We start from the raw sequence: 21,842 nt of genomic DNA, 5'->3' as shown, positions 1-21,842 counted from the left end.
ATTCGAGTTTCTGCATAATTGAACCGTTCAAAAGGACAAAAAGAAAGTCCCAAAGATAGTCATTTTATCATTATCCGTTAAACTATAATTTGATAAGTTAATAATAGTCTTATTCACCATATCGATATCCATTATATCTGTGCAGTGGAGCGTCTTGCAAATTTTCCCACTTGCTCCAAGTTTTGATCTATTCTTGTTGTGATTTCTAAATCTTTCTCTCCTCTTCTTGCTCCGGCTCTTCTTCGGCCCGTTGGCCGACCCCTGTGATTGTGTACTTCTCCTTTCTGATTGTAAGGAATCTGCCTGCCACGTCGTAACAGGCGATACTCGTCTAAAAAAGTAGCCGGCTTGTTGATGGTTTCAGTATGTGATATATCGCTGTCCGTTGAACTTGCAGAATCAGTCTCTCTCGTACTGCCTAGATCACTCTCAGACATGGACGGCTGACTTGTAACCGTAGAATGACTTATTCCTGGTTTGTACAGATGATCATATTTTCAGAATCCATCCACTTTCATAATCCCCTATATCTCTATGCAGCTTTTGCTGTTTTTTAATCTTTATATCATCCTCATACTTTTTTAATCGTATCTTCATTGTTTCCAAAAATTTTGAAATAATCTTTTTCTCTTTCTGATCTAGATTCCAGACAATCTTTTATTTTTTGTAATTTCCAATACTAAAGCCTCTGTCACGCCAAGCATATTTAATTAGAATTTCCAACATATGTCTTGAACTACTTGCTGAGTTTTCTGCCCACTCTTAACATCTCAGGGTTCGGAGACTCGTATGTAGGTGTTATAAAGATCCTCAAACCCCTCTGAATCATTTTTTGATCAATGTAGTTCTGCAAAGAAGTGGCTTCCCACCACTTCGATATCTCTTGTTTACAAAGTTTCTCCAATTTATATAGAGATACATTTAAATCACTATTAAGATTTGCATCACTCCCAAAAGATTTCCCTGTCATAGCAGTTTTGGCAAATAATATCTGGGCTGCCATCTTCCTCTCATTATCAATATTGTCCTCCATATTCCGTAAGGTGCTGTTGGTGTTTAAAACAAACTGCACCACGCAAACAAAATGTATAGAAAAATATTTTCAAAATACTCCTTCAAAACATTTTTATACAGCAGTCCAATCAAAAAACAAAACACAATAAAATAGGCACAATTAAATATCAGAAACTCCTTGTAGACCCCTTGGTAAATACCCAGTTCCCCTTGCCGTAACACTAGGGCAAATGATAAGTCAAGTGGGTTATTCCGTCTTAAGCAGATCTTAAATCGACCTTTAGTTTACAAAAACATCACGTTTAATAACCTCAAAAGGACTTGTCAAGTATTTATGGGTCCGGGAATACTAAATCCACGTGCGTTTCAAAAGGCGCGCTAGGATCCAATACAGCGCGCTAAGATTTTTATTCCAATATATGCATTTGAAAATAAACACATGTCTGTAAGACTAAGGCCCTCATTCCAACCCTGGCGGTCTCTGACCGCCAGGGCGGAGGGCAGCGGAAGCACCGCCAACAGGCTGGCGGTGCTTCCTGGGCTATTCTGACCGCGGCGGTAAAGCCGCGGTCAGAAAAGGGGAACCAGCGGTTTCCCGACGGTTTTCCCCTGGCCCAGGGAATCCTCCATGGCGGCGCTGCTTGCAGCGCCGCCATGGGGATTCCGACCCCCTTCCCGCCAGCCTGTTTCTGGCGGTTTTCACCGCCAGAACCAGGCTGGTGGGAACGGGTGTCGTGGGGCCCCCTAACAGGGCCCCACAAAGATTTTCACTGTCTGCTTAGCAGACAGTGAAAATCGCGACGGGTGCCACTGCACCTGTCGCACCCCTGCAACTCCGCCGGCTCCATTCGGAGCCGGCTTCATTGTTGCAGGGGCTTTCCCGCTGGGCCGGCGGGCGCTCTTTTGGAGGGCGCCCAGCGGGAAAGTTGCAATGGCCGCCGCGGTCTTTTGACCGCGGGGCGGTCATTCGGTGGAATGACCGCCTAAATGTCTAAGAACACCTTACCCGAAAGCTAAGAAATCCACAAAATCAAGTTCATCGACCCGCTGGTATCCGACTTGTTCGTTTCGTGGAGTACTGTCCGTACTTTCAAATCGGGCAAAATAGAAAAACGGAACCCAAAACTTAACAAGTCCAAAAAATTAAGGTTATAAGGCCAACGGCATCCGACTCTGTGATATAAATCTATATCCACGTTTTCAATCAGGGCAAAATGGAAATCCAAAGCCCCAACAGTTTTAGCCAAACGGAGAATCAGTTCATAGTGACAGCCGGCCAAGAGGAGCCCTTCATCACACAAAAGCAAATGCTTCTTCTTTTGAAAAAATAAAAATTGTGTTAATTTTGAATGAACTTTTGATAGAATTGTATATTTATAATTCCTGCACTAAGTTATAATTTATATTCAGCAATGAGGAGAAGGAGGAGAGGATTAGAAAAGTTTGGTCAATAGAGGTATTGGTTTTGAAAAGAAGGCAAAATGAATTTTAGTATTATATTATTATTTTATTCATAAGTTATAGAAGCCATTTTTTCATTTTAGTCATATCTCTATTTCTATTGTTGTTTTTTCCTTTCCTCGAACTAAACTATATTATTTCATATAGAAGGAAAAAATTGGCTCATTGCATTAGTAATTTTGGTATGTGTAGGAATAAGAATATGGATTACAAAATTACGATGTCTAGATTCAGTTCATTCGATTTGTTACAGCAGTTCTATTTTTATGTTTTTTGTTGTAATACTACTTAAACAATGTGGATTGGACGCACTTTGCACGTGACCAGGGCTGCTAGACAGCCGAAACGCGTTGTGTGTTTAATAAATATCGATGTTTCCTTGGATTCCTGAGAGCGCGTTACTTATTGACTTTTGCTGGATTTGGAATTTTGTTTAACCGGCTTGCTCTGCCGGTATTGTGCGCCACCCCTCGCGGGCCGCTTGGAGTCCGCGTTTTGAGCATTTGCTATTGTTATTTATATATATATATATGTATGTATATATATTTTTAATAGCTGTATGGCTTTCTGTGTCTCCCACGGGTATTTAAAAAAAAAAAATCATCCAGAGGATTTTTTAACCCCCTCCCTGGTGTCAGACGCTGGTCGTGACCCGCGCCAGGGAGGTAATGTGGGCATCGGCCATTGGCCAACGCCTGCACGTATGAGGTTAAAACTAGTATGCCTTAGTATTCCGTTGCTGATTTTTAAGTTCAGAGTAGCAATTGATAATCCAGCAAAAGCGCACAAGTTGTCATTTCTTTCCTTTTTTCATCAACTCTTTATCAAAGTTTTGTGACTAATTTGATTTTTAAAATGTTAACTACATTAATTGTTGGTTATACACCAAAATCTTACTCTTTCCAATTGTATGTTTTACAGGTATGTGGTGGAGATAAGCCTTACATTGCACCTTCAGACTTGGATCGAAAACATCAAGATCTAAAGGAGACTGCTGTCAAACAGTTCAGATCGGTGAAAAAAATGGGAGGGGAGGAGTTTTGTCAGCGCTACCAGGACCAGCTTGAAGCAGAGATAGAAGAAACCTATGCAAACTTTATAAAGCACAATGACGGAAAAAACATATTTTATGCTGCACGTACCCCTGCTACGCTTTTTGCTGTTATGTTTGCCACATACATTATCTCAGGACTGACTGGCTTCATTGGCTTGAACACAATTGCGGTCTTGTGTAACCTGATTATGGGTGCAGCACTTCTCTCCCTCTGCGCCTGGGCATATGTGAAATACTCTGGTGAATTCAGAGAAATTGGAACTCTTATTGATCAGTTAGCAGAGTTAATTTGGGAACAGGTGAGTATTTTATTTTATTCTTATATCTCTGCTTTAGCTTTTTTTTTATTTCTGAATCTTTTTTTGTCAGTGTCTTGCCTAAATGTTTAAAAAATATATAAATGCTCTTTTTTTAAACCTTCAGATTGGTAAAGTAGTTAATCTGTCCCAGGATGCTCTTTGATTCTAATAAACAGTAGAATATCTCCACACAAGAAAGGAGTCTGAACATGCGCAAAGATATTTTGTTTGTGGATTCCGAAGGAATACCCCTGACAGAACTAAGATTACAGGTAAATAACTTTTCAATCCCTGGCGCGTACGATGTCCCATTTTGAACAGGAGATTTAAAATCCTGTTTGATAACTTACTCTTTTTGTTCCATATGAAAATCCTAGACACCCTTGATTCCTTTCCTCAGAAAAGCAACCTTTCACGTGTAGCCCAAAGATCATCCCATCTATCAAGATAAAAAGCCTTGTCTCCATTACTTAAAACTGCATGAGTGGAGAAAATGAAGTATTTGCTTAATCTATACCTAATTTAAAAGCTGCAGTATTTTGATATAAATGCTAGTTATCCTGAACACTGAGCCAAATGTATTGTTTTCTTTTTTCTTAGTATGCTTGCTATCTGGCTTGACAGGATCATACCACTCTAAAAGATGCAAATAGTTGTAGGTCTTTAGCTGGCTTGCAGATGATTATTATATTGCCTTTTTGCCAGGATGGAGTTCTTCAGGACTGACTGTTTGATAGATACACTTGCTTGACTTTTTCCCCAACATTAATCTGCAAACCTTCAGTAGTCACTGTTAATAAAACAGTATTTCAGTGCTGCAGCCGGCATCGAAAACATCCGGAAAAACCTTCTTAGACTACAAACAGCCCATCCATCTAATTTCATGACCTGGGTCCAGCCAGTCAGGTGGACGTGGCTCAGGGTGTCAACCCTCCTCAAAGGCTCAAACAGTCAGATTATTTTATGCATGTCTTCAGGCAGAGCTCTGCTTTTTCCCCCCCTCACAAACCTCCCACTACTGTGTTTGGGACTCGTACATCCACAGTCACAAAGGTAAGTGGTGCCTGCTCCTTTCTGCAGGTGACTGAGGTTGGTTTGTTTATTTTTTCATCATATTGCTGTGCCCAGGGCTGATTACTCAATATCACTGTTCAAGTCATGTTGTTCATATGGGTCAAGAACAAACTGTGAAGATCCTCTCTCTAAGTGCATTTAAGGTCTTCCACATATTGGGGCATGTCGCCAAGTCCTGTTTTATTTGTGGGACATTTAGTTCCAAGGCTCTGAATGATAGTGGGTCATCGCCTCATAGCACTAAATGCTTAATCTTTTGGCAAAGGCTCAAGTAGAAGCTATATCAACAGCAGCACAAAGAAAACCATGCAACATGTCTTCTTCATGCTTGATCCATGTAGACCGCAATGGCAAACATTTAGGTGACAGGCAAGAGAAACTGCATCCTACCAGCAACATGTATGAAGATGACTAATTCCACAGTAGATATGAAAAAGTTGCCAGAAGAATACTGTGAAGAATTTAAAGGCATCATGAAGGACAGGGAGGACACATCTTCCGCCCTTACTGATGCAGTCCTAGATGTATCAAATACTGGCTTTCACCAGATGGCAGCAGGAGCAGTGCTTGGAAAAAGTGGTTGGCTACGAAGAATTTCCTTCAGACTGAGGGACAGTCAAAAATACTACATATCTTTAGTGGACAGTGGTTATTCTATAAGCATGTAGACGACATTCCTTAAACTTCAAAGACTGATACCGGTGCTTCCAGGTATCTGGGTATCCTGTCAAGAGTCAAGATTTTTTCCTATTTCAGTCGAAGACCATATTCTCAGACGTTTCTGCCAGTCAGGATCATACAATGCTATTCATCCTCACAGAAAACCTACTATCCACAGCATCAGATCACCCTGCGACATTCTGGGAGACAATCTTGAGGAAGGCAGCAAAGGAATGTCATGGTCCTTCAATAAAGGACAGAACTAGTCCCAAAGAACATGAATTCTTTGGTCAGCCCGAACCCCATGTCACCCATGCCAGTGGTAGGGAAAGTTCGGGCTTAGCTCACAGCATGAAATTTGACTGTTGTATCTTGCACATAATAAAGCATGGTCATATTTTCAAGTTTCTAACAAAACCGGTGTCAAAACCACTGAATGAACAAACATTTACATATGCAAAATGTATGGCAAGAAATCCCCAAATTACTACAAAAAGGCTGCTACAGAATTCCTTCCAGAAGCCCAAACAAATCAGGGATTCTAGTCAGTAATTTTCTTTATCCCAATTGAGAATGGTAGCAGATTTTAAATCTGAGCACTCTTAACAAATACATCAGTAAACAAACTTTCAGAATGGTAACCGAGTCTACAGACCCTCAGCCCTTTGTATCGGGTTTGCCTCAGTAGACCTAGAGGATGCCTTTTTCCATCAGTCTATTCATCCTCTTCACTGCAAATTTCTCTGCTTTATGGTACATGGATGGCATTACCAATTCAAAGCTAAAATCAGCACCAAGAGTTTTTACTAAATGTTTAGCACTGGTTGCAACTCACTTGCACAGAAAAGGTGTTAATATGTTTCTAGCCCAAGACTGCCTACCAAACAGCAGACTAAATCAGCAGTCAAAACAATTTAATTAGTAAACTACTTAATCCTCACTCTGAACGGGGGGAAAAAACATCTGTGCTCCTCCCATCTCAGTGTTGCCTGATTTCAGGGGGCGCGCGCGCACACACACACACACACACACACACACACACACACACACACACACACACACACACACGTCCATCACAAGAAGGAGAGCAAAGGTAATAAACGTGACACAACACATGATAGCAGCTCACACATAACAGTACAGAAATTCAAGGTCTTATTAGTAATGAGGTCCTTATGCATCCCATTAATACTGCAATGCTGTTTGAAGATGGCACTTCAAGGACTACTGGTCCTGCAGTGGAATTGAGCTTCTGGCCTGTAGAATGGTCTTATCCATTTAATGAGAGAAATCAAGGCTGCCCTATTATGGTAGGACAAACATCATCTATGCAAGTCAGGTTACATACTAGAGCCCTAAAATCATCTAACAACTGATGCCTCACTGAAGTGCCAGGGGCACACTTGCTAGATCTCTCAACAAGTGGTCTATGGTCTCCTCGGGAATGAAGACTCAAAGCAGTGTCTTTAAACACTGAGTGGTCAGACATCCTCATATGGACATTTAATATGACGAAGCTATAGAAACAAGGAGGAACAAGAGCTCTACCACTTTCAGAGAAGGTTCTGGCTTTGGGTGTTCAATCACAAAATTGCCCTGCCTGTAGAGCATATACCAGGCCTTTATTCCAAAACTTATGCCTTGAGCAGGAATGGCAAGGACTACCAAGAGTGGAAACTTCACAGCAGACTGTTACAGCTGCTCTTTCAATTGTGGGGCTTTCCTTCTATAGATCTTTTTCCAGCACCACTGAATTCAAAATGCCAAAACTTTGCCGGCGGGTGGTGTTTTCTAAGGACTTAGAGGAGCTCTTTCAAGGCCCTGGTTGGAAAAATTTGCTTAGGCTTTTCCACTTTTCCGTCCCCCTGCTATTGAGTATATTATGGAAATTGAAAAATTGAACTATGCCAGATCATTGTCACTCCACCAGCATAGGACAGGCAGTTCTAGTTCACAGACCTTTTGGGATCTGTCAGTAGATGCTCAAAATCAAGTTCAATGCAGATCCTAAACTATTACCCAAGAACCAGAATTGAGTTCATAACGATCCAGCTTCCCTTCACCTGACTGCTTCAGACCTAGAGTAAGACTTTTTGAAGAGTTAGTGAGGCTAGAGCCACTATCAAGGTGTATTCATTAAAGTGAAACATTTTCACATGAGGACAACGACGAGCAGTTTTAATCCACTAGCAGTGCATCCTCATTACATCTGGTCTTATGTCATCTGGTTCAATGACGCCTAAAACTCTTCCATTGAGGTCCATTTTGCACCTGTGTCTAGGCATCTAAACACTCCAGATTCGCCTTCTCTATTCTCAACGCAAATGGTCAGTAAGTTAGAGTCTTTTCTGTACATTCCCTCCAATAGCAAAACATCTGGCTAGCTGGGAGCATTACATTTTTTTGGAAGCTCTCATGAGACCCATTCATAATGCTTGATTACAGATACTATTTTGCGAAACTCTTCTTTCTGGAGGTTGTTTACAAGAATAGACAGTGAGATTCAGGCGTTTGCTGTCAAACCACCTTACCCTGAAATTGGATACGAACCATGACATTGAAGACAAATCTTAAATGAATTCCAAAGTTCCCATGTCATTTCATCTAAATGAAAAAGCAGATCTACCATCTTTTTTCCGCAGCCAGCTACACCAACAGAAGGAGCGCGCTATATTCACTAAATGTAAAAAGGTCTGAAATTTTACATCAACATGGCAAGATTTTTAAAAAATCTGACCAAATGTTTACATCCTACGTAAATTCAGACAAGGGCAGCTTTGTTTCATTAAATCATGACATCCTTTAAGAACTGCACTTTGAAAACAGTCCACCAGGAAAATGGTGCCCACAGGCACACTCTTTGCTGAAATGCATTTGAAGAACATTTTGCAGCAGTAGCATAAACCTCTGTGCATAGCTTCACCAAGCATTGTCTTAGCTATTCAAAGACTGAAATAGCAGTTGGACACGAATCACTAGGCAATCTGCTTAAATAAAGCAAGCCTCATTAATATCAATTGTCTATTCTACTGCAAGAACTGCTTTGGTATCTCAATCCAAGCATGTGAATCTATAAAATCCAATGGTGAAGAAGAAAAAATATAAAAATATTTACTTACCTGTAATTACAGTTCCTTAGAATCGATATAGTTAACAGATTCACATGTGCCCACCCTCCTCGTCGTTCAGGAGGCTTCCAGTACAGTTCAGCCGAGCTCTGAAAAACTGACCGTCTCTGAAGAGGGTTGGAACCCTGAGTCTTTCCACCTTATTTGGCAGGACTTCAGATCACAAAATGAGGTCAGAATTGGTATCATTTAGCCTAGAAATTCTTGTCATTTTTTTCCATGTCCATTGCCATATTAAAATACTGCTATGTTAACATCGAATATGGAGATTCCCAGACGGACGTCTAATAATTTAAGCATCTGAGTCTAATTAAAAAGAATACCCATGTCGAAGAAGTGCAGTTGGAGTCAAGTAACGTCTTTAGTCTGTCAAATAGTTCCTGAATAAGAACTTGATAGGTGCTTGTACTTCAGAAGCTACTTTCTTCCAGTACTCAGCAGGAAGAACATCAGTTCCTGATGCCTTCGGTTCTTTAATTGTTATAAAATATATTGTATTTCCTTAATGGAAATTAGCTTATAGTGATTACTGGTCATCAGTGGTTAACCATTGCAGTTCACAGTACTACATTGGAACAAAATAGGACCCTTGTACAGGGAGTGCAGAATTATTAGGCAAATGAGTATTTTGACCACATCATCCTCTTTATGCACGTTGTCTTACTCCAAGCTGTATAGGCTCGAAAGCCTACTACCAATTAAGCATATTAGGTGATGTGCATCTCTGTAATGAGAAGGGGTGTGGTCTAATGACCTCAACACCCTATATCAGGTGTGCATAATTATTAGGCAACTTCCTTTCCTTTGGCAAAATGGGTCAAAAGAAGGACTTGACAGGCTCAGAAAAGTCAAAAATAGTGAGATATCTTGCAGAGGGAGGCAGCACTCTTAAAATTGCAAAGCTTCTGAAGCGTGATCATCGAACAATCAAGCGTTTCATTCAAAATAGTCAACAGGGTCGCAAGAAGCGTGTGGAAAAACCAAGGCGCAAAATAGCTGCCCATGAACTGAGAAAAGTCAAGCGTGCAGCTGCCACGATGCCACTTGCCACCAGTTTGGCCATATTTCAGAGCTGCAACATCACTGGAGTGCCCAAAAGCACAAGGTGTGCAATACTCAGAGACATGGCCAAGGTAAGAAAGGCTGAAAGACGACCACCACTGAACAAGACACACAAGCTGAAACGTCAAGACTGGGCCAAGAAATATCTCAAGACTGATTTTTCTAAGGTTTTATGGACTGATGAAATGAGAGTGAGTCTTGATGGGCCAGATGGATGGGCCCGTGGCTGGATTGGTAAAGGGCAGAGAGCTCCAGTCCGACTCAGACGCCAGCAAGGTGGAGGTGGAGTACTGGTTTGGGCTGGTATCATCAAAGATGAGCTTGTGGGGCCTTTTCGGGTTGAGGATGGAGTCAAGCTCAACTCCCAGTCCTACTGCCAGTTCCTGGAAGACACCTTCTTCAAGCAGTGGTACAGGAAGAAGTCTACATCCTTCAAGAAAAACATGATTTTCATGCAGGACAATGCTCCATCACACGCGTCCAAGTACTCCACCGCGTGGCTGGCAAGAAAGGGTATAAAAGAAGGAAATCTAATGACATGGCCTCCTTGTTCACCTGATCTGAACCCCATTGAGAACCTGTGGTCCATCATCAAATGTGAGATTTACAAGGAGGGAAAACAGTACACCTCTCTGAACAGTGTCTGGGAGGCTGTGGTTGCTGCTGCACGCAATGTTGATGGTGAACAGATCAAAACACTGACAGAATCCATGGATGGCAGGCTTTTGAGTGTCCTTGCAAAGAAAGGTGGCTATATTGGTCACTGATTTGTTTTTGTTTTGTTTTTGAATGTCAGAAATGTATATTTGTGAATGTTGAGATGTTATATTGGTTTCACTGGTAATGATAAATAATTGAAATGGGTATATATTTTTTTTTGTTAAGTTGCCTAATAATTATGCACAGTGATAGTCACCTGCACACACAGATATCCCCCTAACATAGCTAAAACTAAAAACAAACTAAAACTACTTCCAAAAATATTCAGTTTTGATATTAATGAGTTTTTTGGGTTCATTGAGAACATGGTTGTTGTTCAATAATAAAATTAATCCTCAAAAATACAACTTGCCTAATAATTCTGCACTCCCTGTATATTTGATAGTAGTAGTACTTCTGAGTAAAAATAAATTGTGTATAAATTAACTCATGCTTACAATGTGTAGACTGTGCTGCTCCTGCCACCATAGATATGTCAAATTCATCAATGCCAAAGTCAAATGATTTTGTCTTTGGTCATGTCACAGCAGCAATTAATTGGGTGAGCTGTCTTAGTGAGCACTGTGCTGTGCATGTGGAGCTAGTGTGAAGGCTTCATAGCAATGGTACCAGCTGAAATAAAATGGAATTTGCTTACAGAATTTTAGATGTTGTTAGAAATAGCTTATCAAGTTCTTAGTATAATTTGCAATCGAGTGGAACCTGCAAACAGAAGCAAGTAATAATGAAAATTTGCCTAGCTTTCAGGAAGGAAAGTTTCAATTCTATTAAGGACACTGAGGCGAGGATTATGCTTTTCTCTCTTCGTTTTAAACAAATCTTAAATTAACAGCAGCCATTTTATTGGCTTGAAAAACAAACTACTGTTCCTAGAACACTAGGGAACCACAAGTTCATCATCCGGTCAGGTGATGGGAGTCCTCCAGGTAGTCCTTTATTGCTGTCCAGACTCCCTCTTTCTTCGCACGAATCACGCCACAGATTGCATTTTACGTGTCCTGTCTCGAACCATCAGGTCCTATGAAGGGATAACATTGTAAATTGTCGGAGAGATATCCTCACTAAGTGATCATCACAACTGTAAACAGTGCATTTGAGACATCTAAGCATGATCATACTGAGTACAGACATAAATCAAACAAGCTGAAAATTAAGTTACTCCAAAAAGGTAGGGTGAAGCAAGAGGCATTCTTTGCCTGGGTGGGATAATCCTCGCCTCTGTGTCCTCAATAGAATTTAAACTTTCCTTTATAAAAGCTAGGCAAATCTCATTCTGTCAGGACCGGAGGTGAGGATTATGCTAGTTTAAAGCTTATTTATCACTAACTGCAACACCTTTAATCCCGGCTTAAAGTAAAACCTCTTACAGGTGGATTCCAAGGACCAATCTGGTACATTCATTATTTCCTCCAAACGTGCTCCCAGACAAAAAGCTTGTGAGGCCACTGCTCCTTTAGCCGAATGAGGTCCGAATGTCTTAACATTGATAACTGCCTCATGTGTTACCCACCTAACCCATAAGGCTATCGTAGGTGATGACACCGCCTTAAGGGGCTTGTGTAATGCTATTAGCAGTTGTCTTTTGCCCAGAGAGTGGACTTATTCCGTCATCAACTCATAAGATGTGTGGCACTGCACACAACTTAAGGGCATCCTGAAAGCTAGATATTAGATTAATCTAGTGTTAGACTTGACATGCCTACTGACAGTAAAGGAAACCCTTCTCGGAAAAACACCCTCCTGACACGAAACCAGGCACAGAAGCTTGGCCAGTTTTGCTGACAGCTTTCTAGGAAAGGAATCTAGCTGGTTACCAAGAAAGGAAAAGATTCAGGACTTGGTTAACATCCCACACAGTAGAAAAACGGGGTTCTTGCGGACAGGAAAAGCGAATGCTTTTAAGTAATTTTAAAACAAATGGATGTTCCCCGATGAAGATGCTGTCAAGGGGAGCGTGACCTGCTAATATGGCAGATCTAAAGGTATTAATGGAACGATATGCCAGGCTTTCCTCATCAAGGCCTGGCAAGAAATTGAGTACCTAGACTAAATCTGCATTCACAGGATCCACAACTGCCAATGTGACCAACGTGTCCATGCCGACCAATATCGTTTGGTCGTGCTGTCTGCCCAGGCCTTGGCGAGGAAGTGTTCAGCATGTTCCAAAAGTCCTGTGAGCGACAAGTATCACCTGTAATTCATCAGGCAGGGAGACCTTTCCAGAACCAACCTGTGTGGTACAAGTTCCTGATTCAGCAGAGTGTTCGGAAAGAGAGGTAGTAGGATTGGAGAATCCCACGAAAGTTCCAACAGAACTGGAAACCACACTTGGGAACTCCACAATGGTGTTACCATGGCCGCCTCCTCCCTTTGTCGCCCCATGTGAGAAGACACTCTGTTGATCATTGAGAATGGATGAAAACATATCCCTTCTCTAGATTCCAGTCCTGGAGAAATGCATCCATTGACACTTCCAGGGCAATCTGGCTTCCAACTGAAGAACCTGGCAAGCTGGTGATCGAGAATAGAGGCAAACGGGTATTTTAAAAACAGACCCCACTTTTCCGAAAGAATTTGGAAGACCTGAGGGTCCACTTTCCATAGGGTCGAGTCCAGGAGTGCCAATCTGCTACCTTGTTCACCCGACCTGGGATGTATTCTGCTGTGACCGAAATATGATTGTCCAGGCAGAAATGCCAGAAGTTCTTAGCCAAGTCTGTCAGGGCCCTGGACCGAGTCCTGCGCAAGTGGTTGATGTAACGCACTGCGGAACCATTCTCCATCTTTAAGAGGACGCAGGATTGAATTCGGTCTTTCATCCAACATTGAACTGCAAATGAACTGGTGAGATCTAAACAGTTGATATATAAGCTCTGTTCTTGTGGTGACCAACTTCCTCCTGTAAAGAAGTCCCAAACTGGCACCCCTTGCTGACCTGCTTGCGTCTGACTCAATGATCAGGCCCGGGGTGAATCAAGATTGCTCTCCCATTCCACCCTTCCATGTGCACGAGCCACCAGGAAATTTCTTCCTTGGATTCTGCTGATAGGGACACAGACTGGTAGTAGATAAGACCTTTCCTCAGATGAGCCTTGAGGTGCTGGAGGGCTCAATAATGAAGGGGCCCTGGGAAGATCACCTAAATTGAGAACGATAGAAGACCCACAAGGTGAGCAATCTGCTGGAGAGAAGTCGGAGTTTTGGCCAACATTTGACAGAGCTTGTGGCAAATCTGTGCCATTTTTCAGCATGCAAGACTCATGGAGGTGGAGTTTGTCACAAACCCTATGAATGTAGTTTTCTTAGAGGGAGACAGAGATTTCTTGATGATGAAACCTAGACCTTGTAGAAGGTATTCCACTGTTTGAAGCTGAAGGGCCAATTTCCTGGGGCACTGTCAAAAGTAGAATGTCGAAATAGAAGATGAGCTATATTCCTTGTGCCCGTAGGTACTCTAGCACGGTCTTGAGGACCTTGGTGAAGCACCATGGTGCCAACGAAAGGCCGAATGGAAGTTTTTGGAATACTCAAAAGTCTGGGACCTCTAGATGAACTGGAGAAAATGACGAGGAGGGTGGAAATTTGGAACAGACTGGTAAGCGTCCTATAGATCCAGATGTACCATCCAATCTGCCGTGAGCAAGAAGTCTCTGAGGAGGTGAATGCCGTCCATCTTGAAGTGGCGGTAGACCAGCCACTTGTTGAATTCCCGAAGGTTTATTACTGGTCTCTGACCACCGTTGGGCTTGTCTACCAGAAAGATTGCTGATGAACCCTTTGGGATGGGGTGCAGAACAGCAAATTGTTCCCTTCCGTAGCAGTGCCTCGACCTTGTCGATATGGTGGAAGCATGCTGGGAGAAGCAGATGGGACGTAGGTGACAGTCTTGTCTGGGGGACCCGTAAAACTCAATGTGGAAACACTGTACCGTTTGTAAAACCCATGCACCTGATGTGATGGTTATCCAGGTCTAGAAAAACAGTGCTAGACAGCCACCCACACTTAGATGGGAAGAAGGGAAGACACTTACGGTTGACAGAGGAATTGCCAGAATAACCCCTGAAGCTGCCTCATCCGTCGGACAGCTGGCCTCTTGTGGGGTAGAATGAGTTGAAGCGTGCATTGTTCTGCCACTGTCTGTGTCCGACGCCTTGTCCCCTGGGGGATAGGTAGAGGAGAAGTGGACGGTCATGTGGCCCCTACCACGACCCGCCCCGTTGGAAACCCTAGGGGAAATATGCACTTAATGTTGGTTTGTGCCTTGTCAAGTAAGGTAAAAGTGGCCACAAACTTCCACAACTCCTTCACAAAGGGGGTCCCCAAAAAGGCCTCCTGAGGTCTCCCAATACGAGGTTAACCTTAATAAAGAACTGCGACATTTAGTCGATAGAGTGCAGTTTGTGTTCCCTAAGAAAAAGGGCTTGCTGTTCCTAACCTGAGAGGACGTCCGGAGGGATGAGGGAGCCAGAGGCCTTGGCTGCTTCAGTCACGTCTATAGATTTTAGTAATAGGGTGTATGGCATCCAGCAGCTTGTCTTGGCAAGAACGCCACGACCTTTCAATGCACCTTTTAGGGACTTTCATTAACTTGGCAATACGGTGGCCATCTTGGGATCTATAGCTGGCATCAGGACCACCTTTCCTTCCAGGAAGGGGTGAGTGCATTCAGCTCTAACGTGACTACGTGCTTCCTTCTCTAAGGGGTTGCGTAGAAGACCCGCCACGTACTTTGCTACCTTATCCTCTGGGACCCAGTCTGCAAATGCAAATCTGGGAAGAAATGTTCTGATTTTTACATATCAGACCCTACATTTGGATTGGGATTTGGCTCGGGGGTCGGGCGCCAGGGTCTAGATGGAACTGCTTCATCATTAGACTCCACCTGACAATCCCCTCCATCTGGCTGGTCTGGAAATACTGGGTGTGTGGGGGTCTGGGTATGTTTTAGGAGGGTCGGTATGGTCAACCAGTGGGGGCATCTGGGCCAAAAAAGCCTTTTTTAATCGTGCAAACACGTTGTGATCCACTCCTGTGTCACACTTTATTTTGAGGGGCTGGGTGACTTCCCCCCGAAGCATCTTGGGGAGGTGAGGCTTTGGGAATGGGCATATTGGGCTTTTGCAGTTTGGCACATTCACGCACTATTTGTTGCATGAGGTGGTGTTCTATGGGCCACATAGCCTCATTAACGGTGTGGAAGACTGAGGCATCGTAAGCCTCCTAGAACTCCTCATCCCTCTGCATAGAGGGGAGAGAGTTCTGCTCAACTTAGGTGCTCTGTGAGCTCTGCATTGTATATATCCTCCAAAATGGAGGTGGGGGGTTGAGGGTGGAGAGGGGTGTTTCTCACGGAGTGGTGCCTGGAATATAACTTTAGTTATGAAGATTGAAGCACTTAAGGTGACCTAAGCTAGCCACTAATTTAATGTGTGCTGTGCATGGTGACGGCACTGAGGATCCAAGTAGATATTGGTGTGCCTGTGGTCACACAGTTTCAGGGGACTGAGCCCAAGGGACACTCTCCCCGTAGTGATAGAAGGGCTTACCTGGGAACTGTGTCCACAGCCCGGCCTGCAAAGCTGTTAATATAGACCCAGCAGGGTGTCGAGAGTGAATACAGACCCCTGAGGGGGCATCAGGTTGTTAAAAAAGAAAAAACAAAAAGGGGTGGGGGGCGGTTATAGTACAGAACCTTACAGGGCTTCACCCAGGTAGAGCAGACAAGGCTACTGCCGCCCCGAAGGGACCAGCAGCTCACGCTTGAATCTGTTCTGTGAAAGACGTGCGTCGCGGAGTCACAGACTCGGCCTACTGTGACATTTGCTGGGCAGTGGGATTCATCGTAATGCCCGCTCTAAAGTGGGTTGAGTCGCGTGAGGAGCGCGTAGCAGTCCTGTGACCTAGAGCATGGACCTATGAAGGAAGAGTTTGCATTAGTGAAAACATGCAAGTTTTTCAATGCCTTTAAATAATTATATTAAACAATTGAGCATAGAGGCAGGAAAAGTGACTTAGCTGAGGCTGCTGTGCAGGTAAGAGCAACGAAGGCCTACCTGGAGCACTCCTGTCACCTGATTGGCTGTTGGACTTCTTCTGTTAATTTAAGATTGGATTAAAGTGAAAAGATAAAAGCATAAACCTCTCCTCTGGTCCTGACAGAATTACTACAGGTAGCTCAAAATGTGGCTAAAGGGTTAATTTTTTTAACCAGATTTCCAGATCATTAATATATAAACAAAACTAGAAAGGTACCAGCACACACTCCTGCCTTATGCGAAGTCTCATCTTGATGGGATCCGTCCATTCCCCATTAGTGCCATATCTTATGCGACCAGTTACATGGCCCGAAAAGAAAACAAAACTTCATCTACACGCATAGCTAACATTTTGTACCACAGCTTCCCAAATTTACCCAGTCAAAGTCTGAGGTAAGGTCCATAAAGGCTAGATGGAGACAGCCCTGCTTTGCTACCATGTATTTACTAACAACAAGGTGAAGAATAAGGCATTGGACACCACTTCAATAAAACACAGAACCTGAACATCAAGACTTGGCTCCAGACCAGTCAGATCAGGATCTGCAGGGTAGAGCAGGATGATGCCCTGATCAGATACCACAACCCATCTGGAGACTTACCACTGTAGTAAGAGCTGCAGGTGCACTAGGGGATTCTTTTTGGGACAGGCAGGGTTCTCCAGTTCTGTGCCCATTGGCTTTGCAATTAAAGCACCAAGCCTTCTTACGGTCCCAGTTATTATCCTGGTACCCACTCCTGGTCTGTTTCTTGTCTCGGGCCCACCCTCCTGATCAGGTTTTTGGGGGCCTTTAGAAGACTTTGTTTTTATCCTTAGACTGGTCACCATCTTTCCCTTGGGGTGGGGGCTGGGGACTTAGCAACCCCTTTCTTTTTGTCACTTCCAACATGTGTTGTCTTGAATACCCTAGTCTTGATCCAGTGGTCTGCCTACTTTCCCAATTCTTGGGGAGAATGTGATCCTAGGTCTACCAGGTACTGATACAATTTTTCGTAAACAGTTACTTAACAGATGTTCTTTCATAATAAGATTTTAAAGCCAATCCTAGTCTTGCACCTGGTTCCCTTTTATCCACCCACCCAGTGTTTTGACTGAGAAGTCAACAAAATCTAACCAGGTTTGACTAGAGGTTTTTCTAGTTTCCCTGACCCTGATCTTGTACATCTCATTTGTGAGTCCAAATACCTCAATCCGGGTATCTTTCTTGCGGTCATAAGACTGAGCATCTGCTCCAGTCAGTGTCAGGAGTCTATCCCTACAATTCCCTGAAACCAGCTCCCGTAGAGTGCACCAATACTTCTGGCTGAATTTCCTCATGGCACAAGTCCTTGCAAAGGCAGTGAACCAGTTGTGATATCATCACCCTCTGAATATGTGGGGACAATCCCTTTGGGGATCTTAGGGTCAAAAGCTTTGTCTTTCGCCTAATTAAAAATTTTGCTGCCACCAGAGTTGGGTCCTAGGCCCATCTCAGCTCTTTTGTTTTATAGCTAAGAGTCTAGACTCTAACACTAACTTCTTAGCTAGTTTCTGGAGTTCAGAATCTTCACTGTCTCCATCTACTGTGGTACTATCAGAAGTGCATCCATTGGGGTTACTGTTGGAGCTGTGGAGGGATTCATAATCCTCTTACACCTCCTATTCCTCCTCATTCTCCTGAGGGGCTCCTTTACTTGCCATGGCTCTATCATTTTCTGCAAGCTGCTGCTGCAGATGGGCTTTGTGGGTTTAGACCCCATGTCAGGTTTCCATGCTAGACAGAAGGCCTTAAGTTGGGTCAACTTAAGGTTTTGGTAGGGGCCCAGGTTGAGCTCCTTGGATGTACTTGCGGCCTCAGTCATGGCTTTAAAGTAGTTGTGACCTTTGTAGAAACATAAAAAAAATCAAAGTATACTTCTCAAAGGCCTAACTTACTAAAGTATTTTAAATTCAAAATAGTTTGGACTGTGGGACTTATCACAAAGCCCTAACAGTAACTTTTAAAAAAAAATTGAAAATTCGAAAATTGGAAGGAAAACAATGCTTCCTAACTAAAAACAATTTTGGATTGCTTCTTGCAATCACTTGTTAACACTGAGTGGTACTGCAAATGTCAAGTCTTGTACCCCACAGCTGCGCCACCAATGTAAGAAGCTGGATCTTTGAATGATATATGAAAACGAGATATATCATGCAGAGTCTCTAGAGGTTCCCTTACTAGTGGACAGGGGCTTGCTCTAGCAATCCCAAGGTGCTCTTTTAGGGTGTAGTGTGGTCGAACAACCTTAGGCTTATTAGAGAGGAGTGTTAGACATCTGCAAATACACACAGTGTCAATAAATGAGAGACACAACTCAAGAAGGAGATCCACACCAATTTACAAAAATAACAAGTATCTTCATGTATGTTTTGGCACCAGGATCAATTTAATAAGATAAGTACGTTTTGCAAGAATAATCTCAACAGTTTTGAAAAGTCAACACAATGCAATTTTGGAAAAGCTGCAATGTTATCATATGGAGAGAAAAACAGGTACTGCATTCAGGTATAGTACAGCAACTTACGGGGACCAGTCTCCTGGACTTAAGGTAAGTTCTCCAGTATTGGATCTTTCATAGATTCACATGCTTGAATCATCCCCGTCGTCGAGGTGGGAGCCTCAGGGTAACCTGAAATACACATAGCAGTACACTTTATACACTAGGCCCCAAGGGCCCCCTTAGGTTCTTTTACAGTCTATCCATGTCGTTTTGCAAAAAGACCCAAAGTTGAACCTCAGCCAATCAGGCGTCGACACCCTCTAGAATACTCCCAACAGAGGCTCTTTCCCTCAGATTTTCTACCGCACGTCGTGTGAAGGGAGTCTCCCTGAGCTCTGCTCAGTATACCTTTCTGACAGGAATTTTTCTCTCAGAAAATTTCACTTTTACCATTCTAACATGTCTCAGCAGGCTAAGAAAGGTCTGTTTAGAGATTGTGGCAGCTGTGGGAAGAAGAGACTTCACGTTGATTACCCCCACAGAAACTGTATCTACTGCCTCCATCCTGACCACAAGGTGAGATACTGAAAAATCTGTCGCACCTTTAGTCAGAAAACCCTCAAGGACCGTGAGGGTAGGCTTCTGTTGTGGCTCCAGAGACAGAAAGCCATGGAAAACCCATCCTCAGATGAGAGTGAAGCATCATCTCGCTCCCTCAAACGTCCTGGAGAAAAGGGAAGACTATCTGAGGAACCCCCAAGAAAGATGATGAAGAAGACAAAGCATAAGTCTATGGAGAAACAGGGGCACCAAGAGCCTACTACTGCCAGATCTGAGACCCAGGCAAAACTCTTAAAAAAAGGTTTGTTCAGAGCCTACGACGCCTGTGGGGAAAAAGGCACCCGCAAAAAGTTCCTCACTGTCGCCGACGAGTGATCCGGTAAGGCCTTCCTCTGATGTCACCAAAAAACAGTCGATGACGTCGACGTTTACGACGGCAGTATCTCCAATGATTATAACATCATCGCCGCTTTCATCGACTACGATCATAACGGCGAAAATATTCAAAAAGGCATTGTCGACGAAGACATCGTCGACAGCAGAAGCAGAAGTGGTCCACCCGTCGACGACAGCACTATTGTCGACGAAGCACCTGTCCTCGAGGATGAGGAAAACCATGTTGACGAGCACACCTGCGTCGTCGACGAGACAACCGTGGACGAGGGATCCGTCTACCCGTTGACCCCACCACCGTCGACGACGGATCCGTCAATGGCACAACCGTCGATGAGAGTCCCGTCGGCGGCAACACCGTCGACGAGAGAGCCGTTGACGAGGGGACTGTCGGCGACGAACACTGCAATGTCAGCGGCATGGATGGAAGTTTTGTCCACTCAATCGTCGACCATCATGCCCCCCTCTGGAGATTTCGGAGCACAGCAGGAGTCCACAAGATTCCTCCCTCTTTCTTTTATCTCCATGGGAGAAAGGCCATCATCAATCCTTCCAAGACATACATCTCCAAGCAAAGTCTTGCCATATCCCCCGAAGCATCTCCTGGATGACGATGAAGACAATTATTCCCAGGATGAGGGAATGTTCGGTACAGCCAGTAGCCCATCTCAGCTGTATGTAAAGTGCCAAGACTTGGATGAGGAGGAAGAAGAACAGCAGCAGCTCTATTATTCCTCAACTGTATATCAGGAGGGCTCTTCATACCCAACGGGGGAGCAGGAATCTTCTTTCCCCATGCCCAGGTCTCTGATGACAAATCTACAGGGTATGCTCAAGGACTACCATAGACGGTTCCCACCGTCCACGCCGGTAACTCCATCTAGACCGTGCAGTCAACGGACACCTAGACAGGCCCCTTTTACTAGCCTCCCAGGAACACCGCACAGAAGTGTCCCATTGGTTCCACCGCCACAAGATGACCACATCTCGACAGATGAAGAGAGGGAAGAAGGCGAGATTTCTGAGGCAGCCCCTAGTGAGTGGGATAACTACCTCATTCCCACGCCGTCACCGGCAGGACCAGTTGATTCGCCTCCTGAGGACATCAGGGGTTTCCACAATTTAATGGAAAGGGCGGCCAAGAGATTCGACTTGCCTATCGTTTCCCAAGAAACAGATTGTTTCTTATATGATTTCAAGGAACCATCAAGGAAATCAGTAAGAGCAATCCCAATAGTGGACTTCCTATGGCAGGAGGGATTGAAGGCAATGAAGAACCTAGCCACACTGCCTTCACAGATGCCAAAGCTGGAAAAGAAATACAAGGCCCCTGACAACACTCCAGCCTGTTTAATATCGCAACCAAAGCCGGACTCTGTAATATCCCAGGCTGCACAACGTCTGTCAAAGAACCCTTCGGCACCTCTAGACAAGGATGGGAGGAGGTTGGATAACATTGGAAAAAAGTTCTCGGTAGCGGCAATCACAGTAAAGACGGCCAACTCCTTGGCCATGCTAGGGAGGTACAATTGCCAGATGTGGACGGACATGTCCACTTGCGTGGATTTGTTACCTGGGGATGTCAAGGTGGAAGCAAAGAAAGTGCTGCAAGATGGTGAGCGGATCGCAGCGGAAATCATTGACTGCGCGATAGACATTTCCTTAACAGGATTACGCCAACTCGCAGGAGCAGCGGTCTTGCGTAGACGGGGATGGCTCAAGTCTACATCTTTCCACCCAGAAGTCCAGAGCCGCATTCTAGATATGGCGTATGATGGGGAAAGTCTATTTGGAAAGCATGTTGACGACATGCTACAGTCCATCAAGACAGATACTGACACTGTGAGATCGCTTGGTACCTTGCAGTACCGCAGGCAGCCCTTTCCTGGGGCAAGAGGCAGAAGAAATTACTCCTTTCGAG

At 43.9% G+C, this 21,842-nt stretch overlaps 1 protein-coding gene across 2 annotated transcripts in view; it reads left to right on the top strand.

Moving 5' to 3' along the window:
• ATL2 (atlastin GTPase 2) overlaps positions 1–21,842 on the top strand; it is a 541,948-nt gene that overhangs the window by 503,165 nt on the left and 16,941 nt on the right. For both annotated transcript variants that reach the window (XM_069235095.1, XM_069235094.1), the window contains exon 12: positions 3,397–3,828. In XM_069235095.1, the coding sequence (XP_069091196.1) occupies positions 3,397–3,828 (432 nt within the window). The remainder of the gene's footprint in view (positions 1–3,396; positions 3,829–21,842) is intronic.

This window comes from Pleurodeles waltl, chromosome 5 (assembly GCF_031143425.1).
Source record: "Pleurodeles waltl isolate 20211129_DDA chromosome 5, aPleWal1.hap1.20221129, whole genome shotgun sequence".
NCBI lineage: Eukaryota > Metazoa > Chordata > Amphibia > Caudata > Salamandridae > Pleurodeles > Pleurodeles waltl.
This window is presented reverse-complemented; position numbering and strand designations above follow the sequence as displayed.